The sequence below is a fragment of the Hippichthys cyanospilos genome, chromosome 13 (genome assembly GCF_059441005.1).
Source record: "Hippichthys cyanospilos isolate Australia breed blue-spotted pipefish chromosome 13, RoL_Hcya_1.0, whole genome shotgun sequence".
Taxonomy (NCBI): domain Eukaryota; kingdom Metazoa; phylum Chordata; class Actinopteri; order Syngnathiformes; family Syngnathidae; genus Hippichthys; species Hippichthys cyanospilos.
Genome location: NC_142381.1, coordinates 15,368,755 through 15,394,680, shown reverse-complemented (window position 1 = coordinate 15,394,680; position 25,926 = coordinate 15,368,755). Strand labels below are relative to the sequence as shown.

The window sequence follows — 25,926 nt, the reverse complement described above, 5'->3', positions numbered from 1 at the left end:
CCGTTTCAGACTAAGTGCAAGAACAAAATGGCCCAATATTTTCTCTGTAAACACTCGAAAAAGTAAAGAGCAATTACACTGGATAGTTTGTCGAGACAAGTTTTGGGAAAAGCAGCCGCAACTGTCTCCGGCCACATGATCGTTATGACGGGATTAGGAATTTTAATAAAACAACCACGTCGAAAATAGGATCTTAATATAAGGTCGTATTCTCGATGGAATTAGAGCGTATAGAATTTGAGGTTCAATAATGGCTTGGCTTCCCTTTTGGCTTGTCACCTCTGACCTTGTGAAAAGGATTTCCCATGGTTCCCTTCAGTGTGGAAAGCTCAGCTATGTCCTTTTGCGTTCTCCAATTGCGCAGTCAAATGAAGCTGCGCATGCTACACCTGTTGTTTGTACTCAGTCTTGTCCTTAGCGAGTTAGGATAAAATCATAATATAAATAGATTGGCAGCTGCGCATACACCGCCCAAATTAAAAGTTTGTTTGTGAAGGACTGTGAGATGGAAAGTTGCACCATGATGATGTCTGTCGTCGTCTTTTGGATGTCAGTCAAGAGCAGCATACTTTTATATATATATTCCCCGAGAAGAGAATTACAACTCACAATAGTATGATTTTTATTGCACAAAATTAAGAGTTCTGTTTAACACTTGTGCAGTATTTTCAGTTTTTTTTTTTTTCTGTTCCACGTCATTCTCATGGTATTATAGCCAAGGGATGGCACAATCTCCTGGTAGTGTGATAACTGCATGTTGTCAGCATCCAGGTGAAATTTCAGCTCCCATTGTTTTTCTTTCAATTCTTTCTCTTTGGTGTAAAATGCTTTTGATGCAAAGATCAAAGGATTAAACAAAATACAACACAAGGATTAATGCAAAATAGAGGCGCACCAATTAATTGATTAATTGAAAACTAATCAATAATCAAATTCATCAATAACAATACTTTAATCACCATATAATATAGAGATGCAACATTATAATAATTATATATATATCAATATATATATATATATATATATATATATATATATATATATATATATATATATATATATATATATATATATATATATATATATATATATATATATATATATATATATATATAATTATTACATAATCTAAATATTTTCAGGTTTATTTACTCCTCTCTGAAAGCAGATTGATTATCATCAAAATAAAATGTTTAAAAACATCTGATTTTACTCTGGCTAAAATATTGCTGATTGTTTTTAATTTTTTTGACATGTTACAGATCAAATCAGTCATCAAAATGTCTTAGTTTTTACCGTAATTCCCCAAATATAAAATGCATATGTGTATCGAAGGCACTCTTAATTTGGGAGTCAAATTTTGATATTTTCTACGTTAGCGTGTATAAGACGCACCAACACTCTGACAACAATGTAAAAACTACAACAAAACAAATCTCATCTTTCGTAATCTCTTAATATTTTCTTGTGTTCATATCTGTAAGTTATATATTTGTTGCACATTAATTTATATGTTTTTCAGATTTCACACACCGTGAGCAATCAGTGTAACTGAGTGCGCTCGAAGCAGTTGCTTTTCTTTTTCATTACGACGTGAGCTTGTTTTACAATAAGTACCCAAAGTTGTCCAACATTCTTGTTTCACCAAGTTTATGATTGTGCGTAAATACCAAAAGACCGCAGTTAATAAACAAATCACATGGAATACCTTAATTGAATCTCCTGGAGACATCATAACTTATACACAATCTTCTCCGTTTTAGTAATATTCCTGTGTGTGAGCAAGGATGGAATCGGACATTGGTTCAGTCTGCTCGTTTCTTTTATTGAAAATAATGCTGTAGCAACCTCAGCTAATGCGAGCTGCTTTTAGCTGGCCCATACTTTTGGCCTTCATTTTTTGGAAAGAAAGTATTTTATATTTGGGGAAGTACGAAATGGACACAATTTTAAACATGTTTTTATCTGATGCATAAACTAATCAATAACATTATGGACAGACTAAACCAATTATTAGTTGCAGCCCTAGATGAATCATTTAGAGAACGAAATTTGTCCAAATACTCAGAATTTCAGCCTCCCAACAGTTAATATTTTCAGATTTATTTTGTCCACTATGAAATCAGACTGATGATTATCATGCTAAATCAAAATCAGACATTTACAGATGCCGGCTATCAATTTGGAAAGCAATTAGTAATATTTTAGCCAATTTTGTGACATGTTGCTGACCACCCTCCACCGCATTAAAAAAAAATACTATTGTAATTTTTGCTGTCAATTTGAAGAAAAGAGTCCTGTTTTTGAACAATAGTGTGGAAATGAAAATATTTTCAAAAATGTTTTCATCATTTAGTTGACAAAATAATCAATTATTAGATTAATCCTTAGTTGAAGCTCTAAGGCAGAGAAATATCATATTCCCTGAAATCAATAATTAGTGGTATGTTAATAGTTGGTTAATCTGTCAAATATTTTGTTGATTAATGAAGAATATTTTCTGAAACATGTTTCAATTTCCACGCTCTATTAAAAAAAAGACATTTTCATCATATTGATGATACAGAAAACGAAATGATAACCATTTCAGTCTATGTCAGAAAATGGGCTAATCATTTTTTTTTCGTTTTTTTTCCAAAAGTAAAATTAGACACAACTAATGTCTGCTTTCACAGAGGACTAAATAAATTTGAGAATATGCACAGTCAAGAGACTAAATTTTGTTCAATTGGACAATTTTTGTCACACAATCGATAATCAAAAAAAGTGATTAATTTGTTTACTTGTGATTTAACTGATTAATCGTGCACCTGTAGTTGCTACATTCATTTTTCACCCTTTGTTTTCTACTTGTCTTATTGTCAAAAAGCAAGATGACCACTTTAGTGTTCTACACCATTCCACCATTTTGTTTTTCAAATTTATGCCAGCCAAATATTTTCAAGTGAGTGATGTGTATGAGATCATATCTATGTTCAGTTTTTGTTGGCAATATGCCAACACAGTCCATTTATCTTTAGCTTTAAAAAAAAAAAAAGAACAAATCAATGTGCTCTATTCAAGAAACAAGGAGCATGAGAACACTCCATCACGCTGAATCCCCACAGCTCTATATGTACCCTTCTAAAAATAAGACCAAACATTTGATGCAAATAATGTTCGCCATTTCACCTTTTTGGACCCATGACACCTAAAATTTCCCTGTACAATTGCGACCCAAAGCCCATCGGGACATGTAGCAAGGCATTATATGCATGAGAAGACATGGAGCACTAAATCCAATGCACAAATCCATTAGGAGACTGCAGCGGCAGAGAGGTGTGCTGCTGTAAAATGCAATGGTGTGCAAGAGCTGGAGAACTGCCTGCGTGCTACGACAAGCTGCATCCTTGCAAGGCCATCAAGTCCACGGAATGCTTCATTGCGCTTTCATTTTGTGGTAATTGCGTTCGAGGCGTCAGTTTTTGCTTCTGCTACAAATTCTCTTTATCTTTCACTAATTACATTTTTTTTCTCGGCGTGATCACTTACCATCATCTTTAGATACAATTTTTACACGAGCGCCTTTGTGATAGATGTTCAGTGATGTTAAGAGGTGCATAGCTAAGAAAGTTTATTGAACGAGGGCGAATGTAGTAGCAAAATAGATTTTGAAAAGATTATTATGAACAGAATCCAAGCTTGGATAATGATGGGTAACCTCAAGAGAAAGATATTTAACCCTTGTGCAATATTGTGTCCATATTTTGGACAAGTTCTTCCACATTCTGTGTGATTAAAAAAAGCTGGTCGTGCCATTTACGACGTTGACATGATGTCAACATCTGGGTGAAATTTCAGATCCTTAGTGTACTCTTCCAATGTTTTACCTTTGGTTTCAAATGCCTTTGACGTAAAAACCAATTAAATCAAAATACTGCACAAGGTTTAACTCTTTTAGTATCATGGACGAGACTAAAATATGTACTTAGGTTGTGTGCCAGGGAGATTCATTCATACCCACAGCGTTTATTTTTATTTTTATTTTTTTAAATAATTGATAGATGACACTCTTGGCCACTGCTCCTTGATATTATGCCAATTGAAAACTGTTGTAATGTAATTATATACAGTACATACACAAACTCTCATTTTGCCATCATAAACACATTTCACTGTTCATGTTTTATCAAAGGGAAAGACTGTTGAGATGTTTCGGATGCTACTAAAAGAACGTTTTGTGTCAGTCACTGTTGTGCAGTAAACACATTTTCCCCAAAAAAGAAATGTTCTCCTTTTGTCCAAAGTAGGTTGATGTCACCATTCAAATGACTTATTTTCAAACGGAATAAGGTAGAATCTTATTTTCTTTTCCTAGGTAAAGAATGACATTCACACTTCCAGATGGTACCATCAATGTCATTATAGTCATACAATACAATATTTTGTCAGCCTTGAAAAAATGCGTCGAAATGTTCCAAATCGTCTGGCACTCCTGGAGTTACCTTTTCAGATAACGCTTGGCACAGAAGGAATTAATGTACAAAGTAGAAAGTAATGTTGTTTAGGAAATACAATGGCTAACTAGCACCAAATTTCTAATGAAACTTTGCAGGTAACTTGATGAATGGTATTCATGTCATAACAGTTCGAGCAAATTAACTTTAACACTAAAAAAGGTAACAACAAGCTATTGTTAGTCATGGTGGTAGCACATCTATTCTTCATGGGATATCAAAACTCTACACATTTTCAGAGATAAAGTTATTATTTTGCCTATAATTTGATATCTATATATTTCATTCCCAATACCTTTTAAAACATTTTGTCCTTTAATGTCAACTAAAGATGATACGATGTGGTCAAGGCTTGGGCAACAACCAGTCAGTGTTTGGTCATGTGATTTTTGCAAGCAGAGCGATGACTAGTTGTCACCAGTGTATTGAGCAAGTGATGTCATTCCAGTCAATAGCAAGTGGCAAAATGTGTTATTTAAATGTATTAAATGTATATAAATCATCAATTCAAATATTCACACTTTGCTGCTGAAAATGACATAGTAAAGCTAGTATTTTTTGGAGTTTCAGGATAACACTAGGGTACAGGTTAATTATTTAGACAAAAAAATTGAACGCATTGCTGGGACAAATTACTCAGTAGCGTCATACAAAAAGAATAATGAAATATAATATATATATATATATATATATATATATATATATATATATATATATATATATATATATATATATATATATATATATATATATATATATATATATGTGTGTGTGTGTGTGTGTGTGTGTGTGTGTGTGTGTGTGTGTGTGTGTATATATTTTTTTTTATGTCACAGCTAGGGATTTGTTATCTAGATGAAAGGAGTAAAGTACGAAGAGGATCGGAAGGAAGACCCCGAAATGAATCTTTGGCTAGTACAGCCAAGGCCGTCATTCTCCCCGGAGCTCCTTAAGCCACTCATCTGTGGCAGACTTTGCACTGGCATGTTGGATGTTGCTTTTCCACATCAGAGACGCTGACTCGAATGTTTAATAAGCACAGGTGGGAGCCACTTTGTTGCTCCGCGATTTGACAGCATTATCGTAAACATCTACAAACAGCTTATTTGAGTTTAGCGGTAGAAAACACTAATAATAGACCTGACCTGATGCTGAAACCTACTGAGAATATTAAATCGCAAAATAGAAGTGAGTCGTTTATGTAATATTTCAAGTCATCTTTTGGCCTCTCTGTGAGGTGAACCACAGATAAGATTGTTGTATTATCACACAATCACACCACTGGCTCCCTGATGGATATCATGCCCCTGTATCTGACTTTTAATAAGCATGAATGTAAGCTTTGTCTTAGTTTCTGCTCTTTCCTGTGTAGTGTGCTTGACAACATTTCATTCGGTAAAACAAGTGCCATGCAACAACGGAATTCTAAGGTTTAAGGAATGACAATTTTTCATGGATTGGAGCCACAGGAGACCAATAGTAACAAAGTTATTATTAAAGAAGACCACATTCTCTGTTCTTTGAAAAAAAGAATCATATTTGACAACTATATGCATAGATGGTGAGATTTACAGCGATATTACATTCAATAATTCCACAACCGTTTAATATTCTTGGCCACAACATTCCGAATATGCGTGTAATCTTTGGGATCAGAGCGATGTGTTGAATGAATCCCACATTGGATGAATAAAGGATTTTCCATAAAGAGAACCTCCTCTTGTCACTAATGCTGCATATAAAGATTAAATCACACACTTTCTTGTTTTCATTTATTTCATTTGTTGACATTCTCATAATCAATATCACAGAAAAAGTGAGTCTGGTGATGCAGAGGGGAAGACAAGCCAAGAGTAATATGTTCTATGAACCCCCATTAGTCTCCATTCTGACTAAACTTTTCTTATTATGGCATTTTTAGCAAGATGTCTATAATTAATTTGATACATTCATTACTTTTGATTTAATATCTAAGAAACAATTTTGACATCACAGTTTCTCAGGGCTCTGGTAATGACCAGTCACAGTTGACGTTTGCGTTTTGTCATGTGGTGTTCATAAGCTGAGCTGTGATTGGTCATTGTTGGCCGATTGACGAGCAACTCTGATGTCAATTTCAGTCAACAGCAAGTAGCAAGAAGGTCCTTTCTTTATAGATGAAAAGAGGGTTGATCTTTACGATGAATTTATATTCCACATATGCAATATTCATCAGAAAACTGTCTCTTGTATAATTGGACCAAATACAACATTTTATTAAAAATAATTGTGAAAAGTCATCCCCCCCTTTTAAAGTAATATAACAACAACTGACTCATTGTTTTCCATGTCTTTGGATTATCGTCCAGTACAGCTGATGGGTTTTTTTTGTTGTTTTTTTTGTGCGTGGTGAATACTGGCAAAAAAAGCTGCACTCTCCTAATTATTATATAAATGCAACATCGGTAATGCACTGGTTCAGATATAGACTAGAGTGTTTGCCACTCAGTGCTGTGATCACACTCTGTAACTAACTGATGACCAACAGTCGGGATGTAGTCTGTATTCCTCGCCTGTTGTGACTGTGAAGATAATGAGAGCCATAGAAAATGAATACAGGGAGTACTTTGAAACGATACATGCCATGTCTAAAGGCACTGGGTGAACACAAAATTCCTGATTTTCTTCAGGACGACATTTCCGCTATACGTTTATCTCTGCGACATTATTGTTGGTTACACCAGCTGAGGGTTTACTTTTTAGGCCCTCTGTGGCGCATCTGGAAGTTTCCACCAAGAGCAAACGTGGAACGCACAGAGCAAGAACAATTGTCTTGTATTCTTTTCGGAAGTTTTGGTTGAGTAGTCCGTAGATGATGGCATTGAGGCAGCTGTTGAAGTAAGCCATGAAGTAGCTGGTGACAAAGAGCCACTGGGGTATGATGGGCGCCACTTTCGCCGGGTTGATTGCCACGGCCAAGCCTATGAAGTTCAACGGCGCCCAGCAAACCGCAAACAGCACAAACACCATGAACATAGTCAGGAAGTTCCTCACGTCACTTGGTTTTAATTTGGCTCTTTGCTCTGGTTTCACCCGGTGCTTGACTTGGATCACCCGGACCCATATCCTCAAGTAGCAGTAGGACACCACCATCAGCGGGATCAAGAAATGGATGACCACCACAGAGATGGTATAGTACGAACTAACAGTCTGAGCAAAAGTGCAGGAGTAGATGCGAGGATCGTACTGCAGCGATCCCACAAAGAAGTTGGGCACCGTGGCGATGGCGGTGAAAGCCCAGGTCAGGCCCAGGTAGCAGCAGGTCTTCCTCAGGGTGAACAGTCGGTCGTATTGCAAACTATGGCAGATGTAGCAGTAGCGGTTGATTGCTATCGCCGTGATGTTAAAAATAGAACCGATGACGCTGATCCCCATGATGAAGCCGCTCGCCTGGCAGTGCAGGTCCCCCATGGTCCAGTCGTCATGGAAAATGGCTATCAGGACCAGAGGGTAGGGGTACAGCGCCACCACCAGGTCCGCAACCGACAGACTCACCACAAAGATGTTGCCTGGAGAAACAGAGAAGTCAGAAATCTCAAACAATAGAGCAAAAATAACTACAGCCAGCAACACTGGATTCCCACAAACTGTGAGACTGGAAGCCCAACTGTGACTTCCTCAAATACAAGCGATTCTATGTATTATGTCCTGGGAGATTTGCCCTGTGAGACTTGTATTGCCCGGAAATTGGCTCAAAAGGATTGTCGCCTGGACAGATAGCATGCATCATTTTTTTTCCAGACAACAACAAATATCTTTCATGCAACGTCCATAAATTATTGGAAATGCGTAAGAACCGACCTGATCCCCTGAGGATTAAGCCCGCAAACAAGCACCGCCCTAACTTTAACTTTCTCATAAGAGCAACATCTGAGGCTGCTTTGACAAATCTTTGGTAGTAGTTGTTCTTCAATACTGCATGTGTCTTCACTTCTGTCTTGAATTATCCTATTGTAATCGGAAAATAACTGAAGCAGTCATGGTCGCCTGGGATGAATCCTCAGGGAAAAAAGTGCTTAGAATCCCTTAGGCTGGTTTTTAACAAAGGATTGGTTAAAAATGCTGGCCTCGGCGCATCACAAGATTTCCTAAATCCAGAATGAAAACCTGCCTTAGATTCAACAAACATTAAATACTGTATTTTTTGAATCATTAGGCCTATTATGATTTTCGGCATGTTATGAATGAACAGCTCTATTATAAAACATTTTAAGTCGTAAGTCGTGTTTTTAAAAAAGATTATTTTAAATGTACGTATATTTGATGGATTTAGAGTTCTTATGCTAGGTTCAGACCGGACAAAAAATCTGCAATAGAACCATGTGTCTCACATTTCTTTTGGTCACCGTACACCTACACGAGGGTTGCCCCAATTGGGGGTGATCCTCCGACTGACGAAAAGAAAATATTCGTTATTCTGGCAATTGTTGGTTATCTTGATTGACAGTTCAATAGCTTTAAGCTATTTGTAGCTTCTTGGAGACCGGCCACATCATTTACATCTCAGTACCAATTTATACTGGAAACACACCGCTAGCACATGGCTGGTCGGACTATATTTGCCATCACTGAGACACTGAAGCTGGAATTGTCGCTATGAGGAAAAACAGATGTTCACTATCAGTTAAACGAGCCAGAATGACAATGCAAATATAATAGTAAGGGATGTGAATTAAAGACGACAAACTGAAGAGCCGACAATGATGCACTGCAGCTTACAAAGTATCCTGTACTAGGTACATTTCATTCAAGGGCATTATATAACATTGGGTCATTTTAACAAAATAATTTTTGAAAAAAAGAACAATTCTAAATTGTCAAACTATTTCTTAATTCCAGGAAAAAAAAGTTTCCTGGATCAATATGTGAAAACGTGTTCTTGGACTGCTGCTTAAATTCAATGCCCATCTTGTAAAGATCACATTTTGTAACAAGAAACTAATTGGATATTTTCAAGTCATAAAAACCTCATCCTCTGAGGACATTGCCTTCATATTGTGTAAAGTTAAATGAGGGACAAAATAGCAGTTTAAAGACCAAGTCAGGATTTTGATTAGAATCGCAAATAGCTTATCCTGATGAAAGTGTTTCCTTCTCTGCTTTGAAATGGACTGAATAATATAAGAAGAAAAGGGTGTCTCATTTAAAGAGGAAAAAGGGACAGTTGTTCGGATTCATTTTACATCATTTGAAGTACCGATGGGCACCGCGGCAAAGGAGTGAATAGCACGTGTGCATCACAGTTCCGTGATTCAAATTTTGTAAGCTTTCAAACTTTTTTCAATTCTGCTTTTGGTGCTGGATCTTGTGGATCTCAACTGGCCACAATGCAAACAGAATGCAACATCCTGATAAATGAATACAGTGTATCTAGAAACTAGAATCACTATGTGTGTAAATAACAATTTTGTTGCAGTTTTCGTACAGCTGCACCTTATTTAGGAAGCCGTTTTGCTGTCTGTGTACACAAGCAAAAACACAGTACCATAAATGTAACTTGCTAACACATATAGCAAACACATTTGGCTAGTGTAAGAATTTCAGATCAAGAGCAGTCCATCTAGATCAGTGGTTCTCAACCTGTTTTCAGTGATGTACCCCCTGTAAAATATCTTATCAGCCAATTACCCCTTAACCAGTGCAAAGAAAACACAGAAAAAAAGACTTAAACATGCCATTAGTGGCTGATTTATTACACGTTAGATTTTTCAAATTTATTTTGTATTGGTGAACAAAAAATAATCAACCTAAAGTGAATATTTGTCCACAAAATATAATCAATATAAAGTGCCAGACCTGTTCTGAAAAAAAAAAAAAAAAATATATATATATATATACACATGAATATTTGTCCACATAAAAATAGTACACAGAAGCATCCTGTTTAGAGGTAAGAGTAGTTCACAAAATACATCTTTAACTTAATTAATTAATTTTTTTATGTCTTTTATGTCCACAACATAAAGTGTCAGAACTGTTCTTCAAAAGAATTAATTATGAATAAACATCTGTCCACAGAAAAATATTAAACATAAAGCATCCTGTTTTGGGATTACAGGAGAGATCTCTTCAGAAAAATAAATCATTAACTTAATTATGAATAAATATTTGTCCATGAAATAAAAAATCAACATAAAGTGTCCTTTTTTGGGATCATAGTAGAGATGTGTTCGCAAAAATAAATCATTAACTTGACAGGTGACAAGAGGTGGCACAAGACAAGTTGGGTGGAACCATTCTAGTAGGGGGCCGAATCTGGCTTTTTACAATAATGAAATTGAATAACCTACAAAATGTGTTTTATGAACTTGTATTTTCCTGAAACAATCAATCAATTCAATAATTATTTTTAAAGGAGTTTTTTGATGTGTGTTTGTTTTATTTAAAATCTCAAGTACCCCCTTAAGATCCTTCAAGTACCCCCAGGGGTACCACCATTTGAGAACCACTTATTGCTCGAGAGCAATCCTAATGTAATTTCTTTCACTTCTATTTTTGAGGAAACTGTGTCAGAAGACAGACAGAAACACACAAACAAACATGGATTTTGATTGCCGTGTTTTTGTGTATGTTATTATCCTATCCTACTCAGGTCAACGCTGGAGGTTGCATGACACTGGATCATCTCAGAGGGCATGAATCATAGAAAATGACGTCTGATGTTGTTACACTGCAGCTGTTACTGGGCCAGGAAGATAAATATAAATTCAATTCAATTGTAATGTTGTGTCAGATTACGTATCAGATAAGCGAGTTCATACAGTGAAGTCCCAATTCAATTTAAAGTACTTGGGCATTTTGAAAACGCATTATATGTAGGCCCGTCTTCCCTTTTTTTTATTTTTATGGTGTATGTTTCTATTCACTGTCCATCTTCTTTGCAAATACATAATCTCAATGGATAATAATAAACAAATTAAAATATTAAAACGTTAATGAAACATGAACAAAACAATAGGTAAACCGTGTTAATGATAAATACGACGTGTTTTGATTTAAAACAATGTCTTCTTAAAGCTTGCTGTGATCCATTGCCTTTGTGTTTTGTGTCTACTTTTTTTTATTTCAGCCAGTAGTACTTTCTTGAATCTAGAAGGGTTTCAAGTTCCATGCCTCATGATGCAACTGCATTTATTTAATCTACTGCGTGGAGACATATGAAACTGCTGTTATTCATTTACACTTAATTTCTTGCTTTTGGGTTTGTATGCTTTTTTTTTTTTTTACTGAAAGTAACACCCTCTTTTTTTTAAGTGAAAGAAACACCCTCTTTCTTTTGTAGCATACAGTTATAGGATTTGTGGTCTGGTCAGCAGGGCCACTGATTTTTACCCTTTTCTTAGCAGAGTAGTTAGGGTGCAAATGATTTTCAGTCTCATGTCATAATGAAGCTATAATTATGTTTGAATTATTATGTTAATCATTTATTTATCATTACCGTTTTGCCATGAGTGGGATTTTTCAAGGTATTAGTAAAACGTCAGAACAACAGCCCAATTATTTGCACAGCCTTGATAAAATAAAAACAAAAACAAATTTGTTCTTCCTTGTTAAGTCAGCTCAGTGGGCACAAGCTGTCAGTTTGTGTTTGTGCCACTCAACTTGCTGTGCATTTGTCACCGTGCAGGGGTTTGAATTCTGGCTGACATGCTGCAACCCAGTGTTAGCGTCTGCACCGTCCAGGCGGCCCGGGCTCCGACCTGAACCCCGGCCAGCTCAGCCGTCTCTCCTCCTTATTGTCATGAGGATGAGGTAAGAACTAAAACACAGCTGGGAAGATAGCAAAATATTACGTATATCTCCATGATTTGCAACACTTTTCTCGGGAAGACACTTTATGTGGTAATTCAACTTGCAAACAACAGTTTCATCGCCACCATCACTTGACAGTGACTAATAAAGGGAAAATAAATGTGTCACTGTCTGTCACAGCAACAGACTGTGATAAATCTGTCATTGTACGGCGCGAAAGGGTAACCGTATTATAAGCCGAAACTTTTTTCTCACGATTTGAGCCCTGTGGCTTATAGTCCAGTGCGGCTTATCTACTTTTTTTTTTTTTTTTGCGAGCCACCAGGAGACAATCGACCGGTCAAGCAAACGTGTGTATCTGTTCAAGGTGTCAATTTATGGCACAACTATGAAATAGAACTGAAAATATGTGAATCAATGGCTGAACTCGAAAAGAGTTTTAAAAATAAATAAACAAGAATATTAAAAAATACGTCTATATTGAAAAAGATTGTGTATAAAAGTTTGTGATGTGTAAATTTGATAAGGTAGATATGAATGTATTAAAATATTTATGATGATATAAATGAAGTATCTCCAATGTGTTTATATGGTCACTAAATTAAATCTAGCAATAAAACATTGGGAGGCAGAAGAAGATGCTATCGAAGAATTGATTTTGAGTTTGAACTGCTATTTAACTTTGCAGTAAGTATGTTAAAGAGAGGATGCTGTTAGCATGCAATTAATTTGTTTAAATAACAATAAAAAAAATTTTGTAAAACTTCCATATAACATCTATTTGCGTAAATATCTGATCTGGCTTATCCGTGACAATTTTTTTTTTTTTTGCTCAAATTTCCCTGCTGCGGCTTATTGTCCGGAAAATACATACAGTATGTATATATATATATATATATATATATATATATATATATATATATATATATATATATATATATATATATATATATATATATATATATATATATATAAAGGGAGACAGAAGATGCTATCAAAGTATGAATTTTGAGTTTCAACTGCTATTTAACGCTGCAGTATTTTGTCAGTGTTAAGTTGAAAACATCTATCCATCCATCCATTTTCTTCCATATTCCAAAGCTTCCATATAATGTACCATCTTTCTGCATAAATATCTGATGTTATGACCTGCACTATATAGTGTGGCTTAGTCATGTCAAAACTGTTTTCTTTGCTGAATTTTTGCTGCTGTGGCTAATATACCAGTGGGGCTTATAGTCGGAAAAATATGGTGAATAGCAAAAGTCTGACATGTTCCTCCAATAAGTCTTTATTGATCCCCTTTTGTTCTTGTATTCCACGAGGGATGAGTTTAAAAAAAGGATGCTCCACGTTCAGAAATATAACGTGACTCATTCACTCCCTACCGGCCAACAAGCTTGCATACCATCTTAAAAATAGATTCTATATGTTGGCATATTTATGACTTGTTGTGTCATCCGTACAAAATAGTCAAAAGACACTACAAAAACAAAGACATAATTCACGCTAAGAGCGCAGGATAAATAAACAGACTGCGAGACAACCTGCATGGCTGCACATGATTCTACACTTTGTCTGATGTTATATTCGCTCCTCAGTCTCACCTCAGACCATAAAGCATTCCTTTAATATGAGGAAAAGCTAGCAACACCTACAGTTTTCTCTATCCAGACTGCACTGAGTGTAACTGCAGAAAAGTCCATTATGCGAACCACTGCATCACAAATGACCCCTTAGTTTGCTTCTGCAGCATATTAGACATTTTGATTTTTGGCCCGATAAAAACTGGTGTACTTCGGCAGACTGCATTAAATCGTCATTAGGCCCAATAGAAGTAATACTACATCCAGCCATCCATTTCCTTGGTCGTTTATCCTAACTAGGGTCGCGAAGAAGTAATACTGATTTTTGCTCTCGACAAAAAAAGGTAATTAGTGTGACTAAAGGTTTAGTAGTCTGTTAACTTGGTTGGTGTAAATAGCATCTACTCATGGATGGAAAGGGAATGCTGCAAAAAGCGATTGACGGTATCAGTTCTTTTCATTTAATCCGATTATTCCAATTTCCTCCATGCTTACCACATTAGAAATACATCTAATGTCATCTTTTATTTAGCTGCCTGGAAATTATGACATATTTAATCTGGCATCTTTAGTGATATTCCCCCAGGAGCTGTCCTGTCAATTTAAGATGTCCGGCCTGGTTTGACTCTATGTGTCCAATGGCTCAATTAACCCTCCTCCCTCTGCCCCAACCCCCAGGGACACCCCAGTTTTGAGTTTGTAGTTGTGACAACAGCACAAACTGTATTACATGACTTAAAAAAAAAAAAGTCCCTCACCAAATTTACACAAAGCAATGCGCCTGACGTGTAGGTTCAAGCACAAGTCATTCTTTCCACCATCTGTTCTCTTTGCCCCTCTCTGAGCACTTTTTTAGGAGTTTATTTTTAGTTTGTTGAACCCCACTGAGTCATTGTAATGTTAACACCCTGTTGTCAATGCCATGGTGTCATGTGCCCTCGTATCAACAATAACTTAGGACCTCGTCTTACATTTATGCAGTCTTGGTGGCCTGAGCGTCTTTACAATGCAAATGAACTCATTTTCTATCGAAAAACGAATTTATCCCGCTGTGACTCAACCTTTTAATTTACGTCTACTTTCATTTCCATTTTGTCTCAGCAAGACAGCAAGGTCACTTGCATTCCACACAAACACATGAGATATTATTAGAAAACCCAGAATGTCCTCTACTGAGTACACTAGGACTCAGTAGAGTTGTTCGATGAGTCAAAAGATATTGGACATAAAACAATATCCACTGCTATAGTGGACACAAATGAATAGACTGGCTATTTGCGCATTTGTTCTATAAAACATACAAATATGTCAATCAGGTTTTTCTTTTTAAATATATGAGACTGTACAGAAGGATTTGATAGAGTTTCTGAAGGGTCATGCTTGATTGCAGTGGCTGCAATGTAAATTGTGATGTTAATAAACTGTCTTCCGTATTAATCTGGCTTTACCGCATGCACACATGCACCTTACAACCCTGCACAGTGCAGGAAACCTGCTAAATACATAATATTTTGCACTCCACTTCATTTGTATACAGTTTCGCCCACTCAATCTGTAACAATTATGTATTTGTTTTATTGCCTACCTTATTATTTGCTCGATTATGGAATGGAGTCTGTGGTCAGAAATGAACAGAATAATAATGTCATTGTATGGTATTACTATGCATATGACAATAAAACTCTTGAATCTTAAACATTTCATTAAAGCTTTATGAAGCTTATATATTATTATATAAAAGTAATACACGTTAATGTTTTTTTTTAATGTTTGTTTGCACAAGGAAAAGTCACGATTGGATATTTATTTATTTATTTATTTTTACAAAAATTGTTCGGTTCTAATACAAATATATCATAGGAAACCTAATGGGACACAATACTTTGAAGATGTTCCATCATAGCAGAATTTTTATGTACTTGTTTCCAGTAATTGTTGGTTGGGTGGCAAATACTAACTAGATTTTAGTTTAAAGTATGTTTTTGCGTTATGTATGTAACTCATATATGTCAAACTCTTAGCCTGCGGCTTGAATTATGTTGACAAATGGCATGGGTCTGGTTTGCACAACAAATGCAAAAGACCGTCAATCGATGCTGTTAAAAAAAATGCACTATATCAGCCTGTGGTTCGGACTTTTCCCAAATGTTGCAAGACATCAGATTGACATTTTTACTGAAAGCTCCACGTTCACTGCCACTCAAAATCGTAACAATACACTATGTCTAGACAAAATAACACTTAAAACAGGTCAGAAATTCAAGTCCAGGATGCAGCCCTATATTGATTCTTAACATAGTTTTGTGAAGCACTTATGGCACACATACTACAACAGTGGTTCTCAACCTTTTTTAGTACCCCAAATGTCATATGTTTTCAGCCCCTTAACCAGTGCAAAGCATTTTTGGGGTAAAAAAAAAAAAGTATTGGTCCACAAAAAAATTCTAAACATAAAGTGTCAGCTTTGGGATCATAGGAGAGATCTGTTATCGAAAATAATTAACTTTATTATCAATAGATGTTTGTCCACAAAAATAATCTACATAAACTTTCAGACCTGTTTTCAAAAAGAAGTAATAATAAATACATATTTGTCCACTGAAAAATATTCAACATAAAGCATCCTCTTTTGGGATTACAATAGAGATCTTTTCACAAAAAAATAAATAAATAATTTAAAGTACGAATAAATATGTGTCCGCAGAAAAATATTCAACTTAAAATGTCCTCTTTTGGGATCCTAGTATATATCTGTTCCCAAAAAGAAATCATTAACTTGACAGGTAACGAGAGGTAGCACGTGACAAGTTGGATTGAACCATTCTAGTATGGGGAAAGAATCTGGATTTATAAAATAATTATATTGAATAACCTATTGCATGAAATTTGTTGCATGAAAATTTCCCTTAAAAATGTAATTAATTCAATGATTACTTTTAAATAATTTTTGGCATGTTTGTTTGTTTTATTTGTTTGACTGGCAGTTTAGAAAATAGATGGAAGCATGTTTACAACATAAAACAAAGAGGCCGAGCAGAATGAGAGTCACATTCATCTGTAAAGCTGCAGATTAAAGCCAAAAGGCTGCTTTAAGCAATGGAGCATCGCAGAGCAAAAAAAAAAATGCTTAGCAGATTTACATCAACATGAAAAGAATCAGGGATTATGAAAACAAAAATGGAGAAGGAGTTTGGGAGAAAGGATTTTCGAGTAGATTTATTGCACATACAGACCCAAATAGTGGGGTAAAAAATAAGGGTAAAAAATTCTTCCCTTGAGGGAAAACCACTGTGATTTGTGAGCTATACTAAAATCTACCAACTAAATAACATATTTGGAAAGAAAAATAGCACCTTCAACTGCACTGTATCAACCTGGATGAAAAGTTGCCTGTTTGCTTTCAACCAAGGTGCCTTTCAACAGGACACCGATGCACCCATTCTTCATCAGTCGTTTACTTTATGGATTAATTAGTGAATCAGATAGAAAGAAAGCATGTTTTAATTTTCAAACGTTTAGATTCAAGAGTTTTATTGTCAGATGCATAGTAATACCACGCAATGAAATTCTGATTCTGTTCACTTCTCCAAGCTGAAGCTAAAATTCCAAGTACTGTCACATTTTTATATTATAGAGAATTCAAATCCCGATTCCAAACAGTTTGTTGCTATGAGGTGACGGTGCTAAACAATAATTATTTTACTGTGACTCTGTGTATAACAGCTCCCCAAAACAGCCCACCTCTTAACAGCAGATGAACTAAACACCAAAGAAAACTTGTACAGCTTTGTTCTGGGACTTTGCTTTACTTTAAGGAGATCTGTACAATTAAACATTCATATGAAAAAGCCATTGCTATAAATAGGATCTTAAGAACAGAACACAGATTGTTTGAGACACTGACATTGCTACAAATTACATTCACTTCAGGGAAGGAAAAAGCAGAGAGCCCTCAGGAGTGAATTCCCCTTGTGGATGAACAACGTTATCTACCTGTTTATTTATGGAGACTCTCACGCATACCAACTAAATGAGAAAATTGTAAACTACAATATGAGCGCTCTCATCAGTCAGTCCTCCTTGTTTTGGCAAACAGTGACCACATGCAATGGACGCCATGCTAACAGCCCACCGGAGTGCATGCAAGAGTTCTCCACGGGGCTTTTTACCCATGGTGCTCTTGTCCACAGCCAGCCAACTGTGTGATTTTTGCAAAATCGATAATGAAATTGTTCCCAATGGTGCGACCAACGCTTCTTGCCAACTAGCTTTTGGCACGTGAATACAGGGGCACATCTTGTTATGTAATGTATTTGAAAGTGTAATAGCTCATTATTCCAAGCACTCTCTGACCCAACATACCGCCGCCTGGTTCTCATGTCCTCATTAGCGTCACCGTGCAAACGCCGACTTTTGGTCATTGGCTTTCTCGCAAGACTTTACCACTGCCAATCAGAATACATGCTACAAATGCCCTAGTCTTTAAAAGGGCCATAGCATGGAAATTCACATTTTTAGAGATCTTAACCATCTCACAATGTTATTTTCAACGTGTTGATGCATTTTGAAGAATGTGTTGCTTATCCTGTGATCTCGGCAACGAGCAGATAATAAGTGACATCAATTCGGTAGGTCACAGGTAGGAGGAAGGCCCTCATTCGATCTCTACACCGTCCTCATTCCGCCAGTGCAAGAGTAAATATACGCCCACCTTGTTCAGGCAGACGTTGACGTTTCTGACTCTCAGTTTCATTCTGGGGTTGGGGCGGAAAGATTTTGCACAGAATATGCAAAGTAAAAAGCATTGAAGTACAAAAATTCACCCGAAATGGAGTGGTGATTTCCGGAGGGGGGCCAATTTGATCAGTGGAATGGGTGTTACTGTGTTTTGTTTCTTGACACGTCTCTTGCTTTGATGGCAACTCAAGTTTATATCAATGTCAGTAAAACGTCTGTTTTCAGCTTCTTCATTCACTCTTCCTCTGACTCCCATAATTGATCACAAAAATGTTAGCTTTCATGTTGTCATTTGGTCGTGGCAGTTGGCTTTAGAATGATGTCATGAAGGGGGCGCAGAAATCACATGGTGAGAGGTGTTGCTTCAGTCAACGAGACGTTTCAGTTTCTGGTTAGAAATATCAGTACAAAAAAAAAATCATATTTTTTGAAAAATTAAGCTGCCAATGTGCTAAAGGCAATATTCAATCATGCAAAAGCATAAATGTAACCAGGGAAATCTGAAAATATCATGATATTTTAAGGACGGAACCTTTTACGTTAAAATTTGCAATTGAATTGCAAATTTTGTTAAACCTATCCCTCCATTGTCTGGCGCCTAAATTCAATCTTTAAAATGATAAATTCAACCCAAACAGAGTCAAGATTTTCAGATGTTACCTCAGGAATTCCGAAGTCGACAACATGTGCAGCCTTCCAACGGTAAATATTCGAGTGTATTTCTTGTGTTGAGTTCACAAAACAAGTTTGGTTCACCAATTCATCTATGTTAAAAGACATATTAACCCTGGACTGGCCATCAGCCAATCACATGTGAATAAGCCACTCAGAATGAATTGGAAGACCACCAAAACTTCCCCCGACAAACCCTAATGGATCTTCTCAGTTGTCTTTTCTTTACTCTGTCTCTTTTTTGTTGAATTTACGCCGCGAATACACACGACATGAAAAGCACACAAAATCTAGGTTAACTGACACTATGAGAGCAAAATAATAAAAATGACCTGAACTGAACCGTACTGCTTCATGTAAACTCGGCTAAGTGTTTTGTTCTGCGTAATGAATCACAGACTCAGATAGATGCTTTGTTTTTATAATACCCGTCAATGGAAACTAAAACCTTTGTTTGTTCTGTATTGTTATTCTACTTTGAAAACTTAGCCACAGTCTTTCCATGCCTAAGTCTTTTTTTTTCTTGGTCGAGACCAACATCTAATATCCTAAAAGCTGTCATGGCAGGACATTGTGGCCACTTGGGAATGAAATTGACAGAAGGTCAATTGTAAGACTGCATTTTCTCAAAAGTAAGAAAAAGGGCATTAAAGTGACTGTAATAAACATCTTGCTCACCTTCACGCTACTCCTGGGACCCCTCAAGTATATGACAACATGATGGGATGTCGTGTGGAGTCTCTCACCTTGGCAGCTCTTGAGCCACTACAGGTCCTCTCATATAAAAGAATGATGTGATTTATCAGGGATGGTGGACCAAGGATAAAGCCAAATGGAGTGAAGGGATGTGGGTGTTATCATTTATGGAGAGATGTGACAGAAGACAGGCAAGGCTGCGCAAACTCCGTCACACCTTGGGGGACTCGCTTTAGATAACAGCCTGTCAGAGCGCAGGATTGGCTGCGACTTTTAAGTCAGATCATTACGTTTTTCGATAGAGGATTTAGGTGCGAGCGAGCAGGATGCCGCAAACATTTAGAGTAGGTGAAAATAGAAACATTTCAAGATTGCAGTCAAACTTGTAAACACGTTCAATCCCAAAGACGTATTTTTACATTTTATTTTAAGAGTCCAGGCATTCTTGTGTTTATTATTTCATAGGACATAGTCTTGACTCTTGTAAAATGTAAAAACACGTCTTTGGGATCGAATGAGTTTAAGTAATTTGAAAAATCAGAATTAAAAAAAAAAAAAAAGAATATTAATTGTAAATACCCCAATGGCATTCAGACTAACTTCTCTTCAATAACCAGTCCAAAAGTTCACAGGCCTTAAGTGGTATTCAAAACTTTGATCCCCAAGGCAAATATTTATGGGCTGGGACATAATGTATAACAAGTAATCATTTTATCAACTTTTATTATCTATGCCATATGACATCTGTGTTTCTGCTGCAAATGTATTACAGCCTTTAATAGTAACCTGGGGTGATGCATTATTGTAAACTCAACTTTATAGGACATTTTGAATAAACACAACTATACCAAAGCTAGACTTCAAAATATAGACATGTTTTAAAACAACAAAAATAACAACACACCCTCCAATATATGAAGAAATATTATTTTTACTTCAAATTTAGATGAAATGTTCTCATTGCAATCCTGCAATCCTGAATGACGTCACTTGTAGGAGCACAAGATTGAATGCAAATAAACAACTGCAGTTTTCAAAGAGCCATTAGTTCATTTGCTTTTTTAAAATATGTACAGTAGATGTAATGATTTAAATCTCTTGTCCTATTTATTGTAGTTTCTTTCTCAACTTATGTTGCTTGTATCTCAATGTTCTCAGAAAAAAAAAAAAACCTTGGTTGGGGAGTACAAATAAAGGAGAATAAATTGACCCAGCTGTTGTCGGGCTGCTGCCAAAAAATGCCTAAAATGCTGTAAATAGCTCAAAGTGAGGGGACAGTAAATTTTGTAGAGTGCATCTTTATCTTAAAAGACTATATTTGGTCCCAGTCTAAACAGAATAAAATCTAAAGGTAACACATTAAGGAGAGTAAAATATTTAGAATATGTCCAAGTGTAAAATGGTACTCTGTTTGGACAGGGACCAAATACACATTTTTAGAGTAAAACGTACTCTACAAAATTTACTGTCTGCTAATTCACTTTAAACTGTTAATACCTTTTTAACCTTTTTGGACTGAGAATATTGGGACAACTTGATAAACTTGAGATTTCAGTGACAATTGCAATGTTAAGAAATCCTTGTTGTTGATAATAATTCAGGACAATCACAGAGCCCATAACAGGAAATATTCACATTCAAATTTGCTCCTAAGAACAACTCGTCCTCAAAAAAAAAAAGGAAAAAAAACACGGAATGTGTAGGAAGCCAGTGAAATTATGCAGACTCATGTGAGAGTCGAACCCAGAACCCCAGAAATTTGAGGTAAAAATATATTTTTATAGCCTAAGTATTTCAGGGTGGCAAAACAAAACTAAAACAGAAAGATGTCTTTAGGCGTGTTTTATTCCGCAACTTCAAAGGATAGATTGTGTAAAATGATCTGTTATATTTTTTAACCCGTCTGGAAATTTTTCACAAACAACAACCATATGAAATGATAAAGTAAAGGCATACAATGTTTTGCAGCGCAGTCACTATAACACTATTTTTCAATAAGGTGATTCATCTTCCAATTAATGTTCTCTTAAATTGAAAAGACAGTGCATTGCTCCTGTCATAGCATCAAAAAACACAATGTTAGATGTACTATTACTTGAAGAATCCCTGTTAAAATCTCACGTACTCCAGGCAGGGGCTAAATGAGATTTTAACAATTTCCCCATTTGAGAACAAAATAGGTGACTGTGTAGCTTTTTGGAAATTACTCCCTCAAATAACTGTAATAAAGACTTGGAAGTCAAAGCCATATATGACAATATCTTCTAAAAAATAATATTGGAGTTAAAACACTCGGAAAATAATAAACACAAATGAGGTCAAGGACATTCTGGCCAAGGAATGTTTAAATAGAGAAATAACTGTTGCTAAGTGGTGACACACCTAATGCGTCATTCCAGAAATGGACGACATTTGGGCTTCAAAATTTTAGAAAAATAAACATTTCCTTTTCTGATTTTCTGCTACATATTTAGCAATAATAGGTAATCAACTATCGCAGACTTCAGGCTTCATTTGATTAATGATACTTTTTTTTTTTTTTTTTTTACAAGATTTAATAAATAAATAAATAGACTTACTCATCACATTAACAGGGTTGCAGGCATCAGGGTTGCAAATCTGTATTATTGTCAGCTTTCTTTCAAAAGAAGAAAGTTATCTGTTCAGCCAGCAGTTGCTGCTGACCAAGAGGACAAATTTATTTTAGTAAGTATGAAAAAAAAATGAAAGAATCAATGTTTTATTCTGATTATATGCATAACAGGGTTACATGAGGTACAGAGGGAGACACTCTAGTAAGGCTAGCTATTTTATAAAAATATGGAAAATAGAAAAGAGGATCTACTATTGCTCTAGCCATTCTTTTGGGAAATTGTTTAGTGTCAAGTCCAGCATAATGTGATTGACTGATTGTGTCTTCTAACATGCTAAAAAGGTCAGGATAACATGCATGCTGTGCGACACACACCATGAATAATAATTATTATTTAAAATGTAATGTTTATTAAAATAACCCTTCCTATAGTTGCAAAAGATAGCAATAAAACAAATGATAAAAAATATATCAATATGTTTTTTTGTTTTTTTAGAATAAATTGAGTCATCACTGGGTGTGAGACAAGAGAAAAATGTCATTTTAGGGCACACGTGTCAAACTCCGGTCCTCGAGAGACAGAGTCCTTCGGGTTTTCCAGGTTCTCCTTCCCAGAACACCTGATTCAAATGATCATCTCATCAGCAAGTTGTGCAGGAGCTTGAAAATTATTCATCATTTGAACCAGGTGTGTTGGGTGGAAGCATTAAAAATTTAAGAGGAGACCGGCCCTTGAGGACTGGACTTCTATGGACGTCTATGTTTAGGGGGCATTTCAGACTCACTTAAATTTTCAAAACTATTTTTTTTTTTTTTATTTGGCCTCAAGACAAGTACATTTACTCCAAAACGGCATATTTCCGTTTTTTTGCACCTGGATTATTTAAAATTTGATGGGTGGGGCGTAAAATGTCCTTCAAATCTGGATCGAGTGTATACTGATTTGGATTGTGTGGATTATGTAATGCATACGTTTGTTTTGAACTCACCACATCATTTTAACTGTCTCACCTGCATTCCTAAGCTTTTTATTCCTGTACACGGACAGGATGACGAGCACGTTGCCCAAGATGTCGACCACAATGGTAAAGATCAGCACGCTGGCCAGCGCAGTGGACACTCCGGCCGAGGCGCTCGCTCCCGTGCAGCTCTCATTCCGGGACAAACAAGTGGAGCCGTTCAGCTCCCTCCCTTCCAAATCCATCTCCCCTCAGGGCACGGCGACCATGCTGCAAGTCTTACTCCCTCTTTTGGGTTGGAAGGAAAAACAAAACAAAACTCAGCCGGAGGGAGCCTGGAACTTCCTAGTGGTCCGAATCCAAAAGCTGGAGCAGCAGCAATAATACAAATAAGACGCCATTCAGGGAACCAATAAGTTGACAGAAGTAGCAGGCACTTGTCCTGGTGTGTCCACGAAAGTCCTCCAGTCCAAGCTTCCAAGGAGTCCTGCTTCGAGTGACCCCATCTGAGATCTGAGTCCTCCGGTGCGTAATGGAAGGATGCGATGAAGCCTTATCACTCATGCACACTGAGCTCAAGTCCCGTGTTGGCTTTTTTTTTTTCTTGTCATCTATATAAAGACTGCACTTGTGTTCTCCTGCAGCTCTCAAAAGGCAGATGACTTGTGAGCTCCTTTCAGTACGAGTGTGCGCGTGTGCGGCGCGCTGTACGCCCTGATGGATCCAACGCCCCCCCCCACCCCCAACACCACCACCACCACCCCCCCCTCCATGAGATCCCACAGATCAAAAGTCGACGTGAGTATGCGTTTAAAAACGTCAAGAGATTATTAATGTCCACATGGAACGAGCAAATGGCGCCTTCGTGTGTTCACAGGAGATTGTTACAGTATCTCCCTGCCAAAAAATAAACACTGCCTCTAACGTGGTTTAATCAGTACAATTTATGACCACTAATACAACCTAAACAGATTCGTAGTTATACAAATTACTATGACACCAGAGGTGGCAAAAATACCCAGTATATTTATTTTGAAACTACAGACCATTTCCAACAGAAAAGACTATATCGAGTAAAAGTCAAAAGTTGGGAAACACCTTCAAACGCACATGCTTTCAATAAAAATCACGAAATTGATGCCAGTCTTTCTAGGTATGGCAGAGATGTGAAGTAAAAGTCATTGCCGGCCATATAAAGCGTCTTTCACATAATGAAGCTGAATGATATGCGAAACTGCCAGCTTGGCAAAAGGATTCCATATTTTTTTTTTTTTTTTTTTATGTTGCTGCCTATTATGGATTGTTTAGTATTAATGCACAAAGTAGGGGAAATGAAAATATTACATTTGAAGACTCTTGTCTGGATAAAAGAGGCGTACTTTGAAAATGAAATTATAACGCATGTTGTGTTTTGAGTAACTTCTTTTATTTTTAAATAAATGAATCCAATATTTCTTCATACCATTCATGACATGTATTTATTACGATTCGGGACATTTTTAAATCACGAAACACCTGAAATTATGTGTGTTTTCAAACAGTTGGCTGCAGTTTTTGCATTCTTTCACAGAATAATTTTCTTAAAGAATTTCAGTGCAAAACAGTGAAAAAGATCCTAAATTCTTTTGATCTACAAAATAATCTAGCCATATTTTAAATTCGATTTATTTTTCAACACTTTTTCTTGACAAAATCTGTACAGAGAAACAGTTAATAAAAAAATACATTAAATTAAATACATTAAATTAAGCACCCCATTACTTCGATGAAATATCATTCATAGTGTTTGTTTTTCCTTCTACTCAAAATAGAAATTAATAATGATAATGAAAATACCGGTAAGCCTCTATGATGTCAATGCTCATTAATGCCAAAATAATTTAGCCAAAACATTCCATTTCCTTTCACTCTTTAAACAGATCTACCAAAAGGAGAACAATATCAATTTGCAGTCCATTTAAAAAGTTCCGTGATGTTTTGTTTATCAACAACAAAATATATTGGTTTTTAGTTTCGGTTTTCGAGGAATGACAGCACTTAGCTATTATGTTGAAAGCTTTTCAATTACGCACATCACAGCTTCCACACACTTACAAGGACAAAATATTTCTTCCATTCATGCACAAAAGTTAAACCATCCAGTGTCAGCCATGTCGTATATCCATCTGATTATATACACACTTGCTCCAGCAGTGTGTGAATGAATTAGTTTTCTTTTCATCACAATAATGAGAAACTAGATTAATCAAATTATTGTAGAGCAATGAGTCCTGCTGACCAGGTATGCCTATTGCAATTAGAAGTGAGCGATCCTTGCCGGGGTCAAGGGTTAAACAAAAGATGGCCTTGGTAATGTTTGTGTTGATTTGAACTTGGGCATGTAAGATGGCCTCTCA

The 25,926-nt window shown here is 36.2% G+C and overlaps 1 protein-coding gene across 1 annotated transcript; it reads right to left on the bottom strand.

The window, feature by feature from the left end:
- Nucleotides 1–6,261: 6,261 nt before the first annotated feature.
- On the bottom strand, nucleotides 6,262–24,224 carry mtnr1c (melatonin receptor 1C). The gene is made up of 2 exons (XM_088431849.1): nucleotides 23,583–24,224; nucleotides 6,262–8,044 (listed from the first exon to the last, which is right to left on the bottom strand). The coding sequence occupies exons 1-2, from the start codon at nucleotides 23,773–23,775 to the stop codon at nucleotides 7,179–7,181; spliced, it is 1,059 nt and encodes a 352-aa protein (XP_088287975.1). The 5' UTR covers nucleotides 23,776–24,224; the 3' UTR covers nucleotides 6,262–7,178.
- Nucleotides 24,225–25,926: the final 1,702 nt, after the last annotated feature.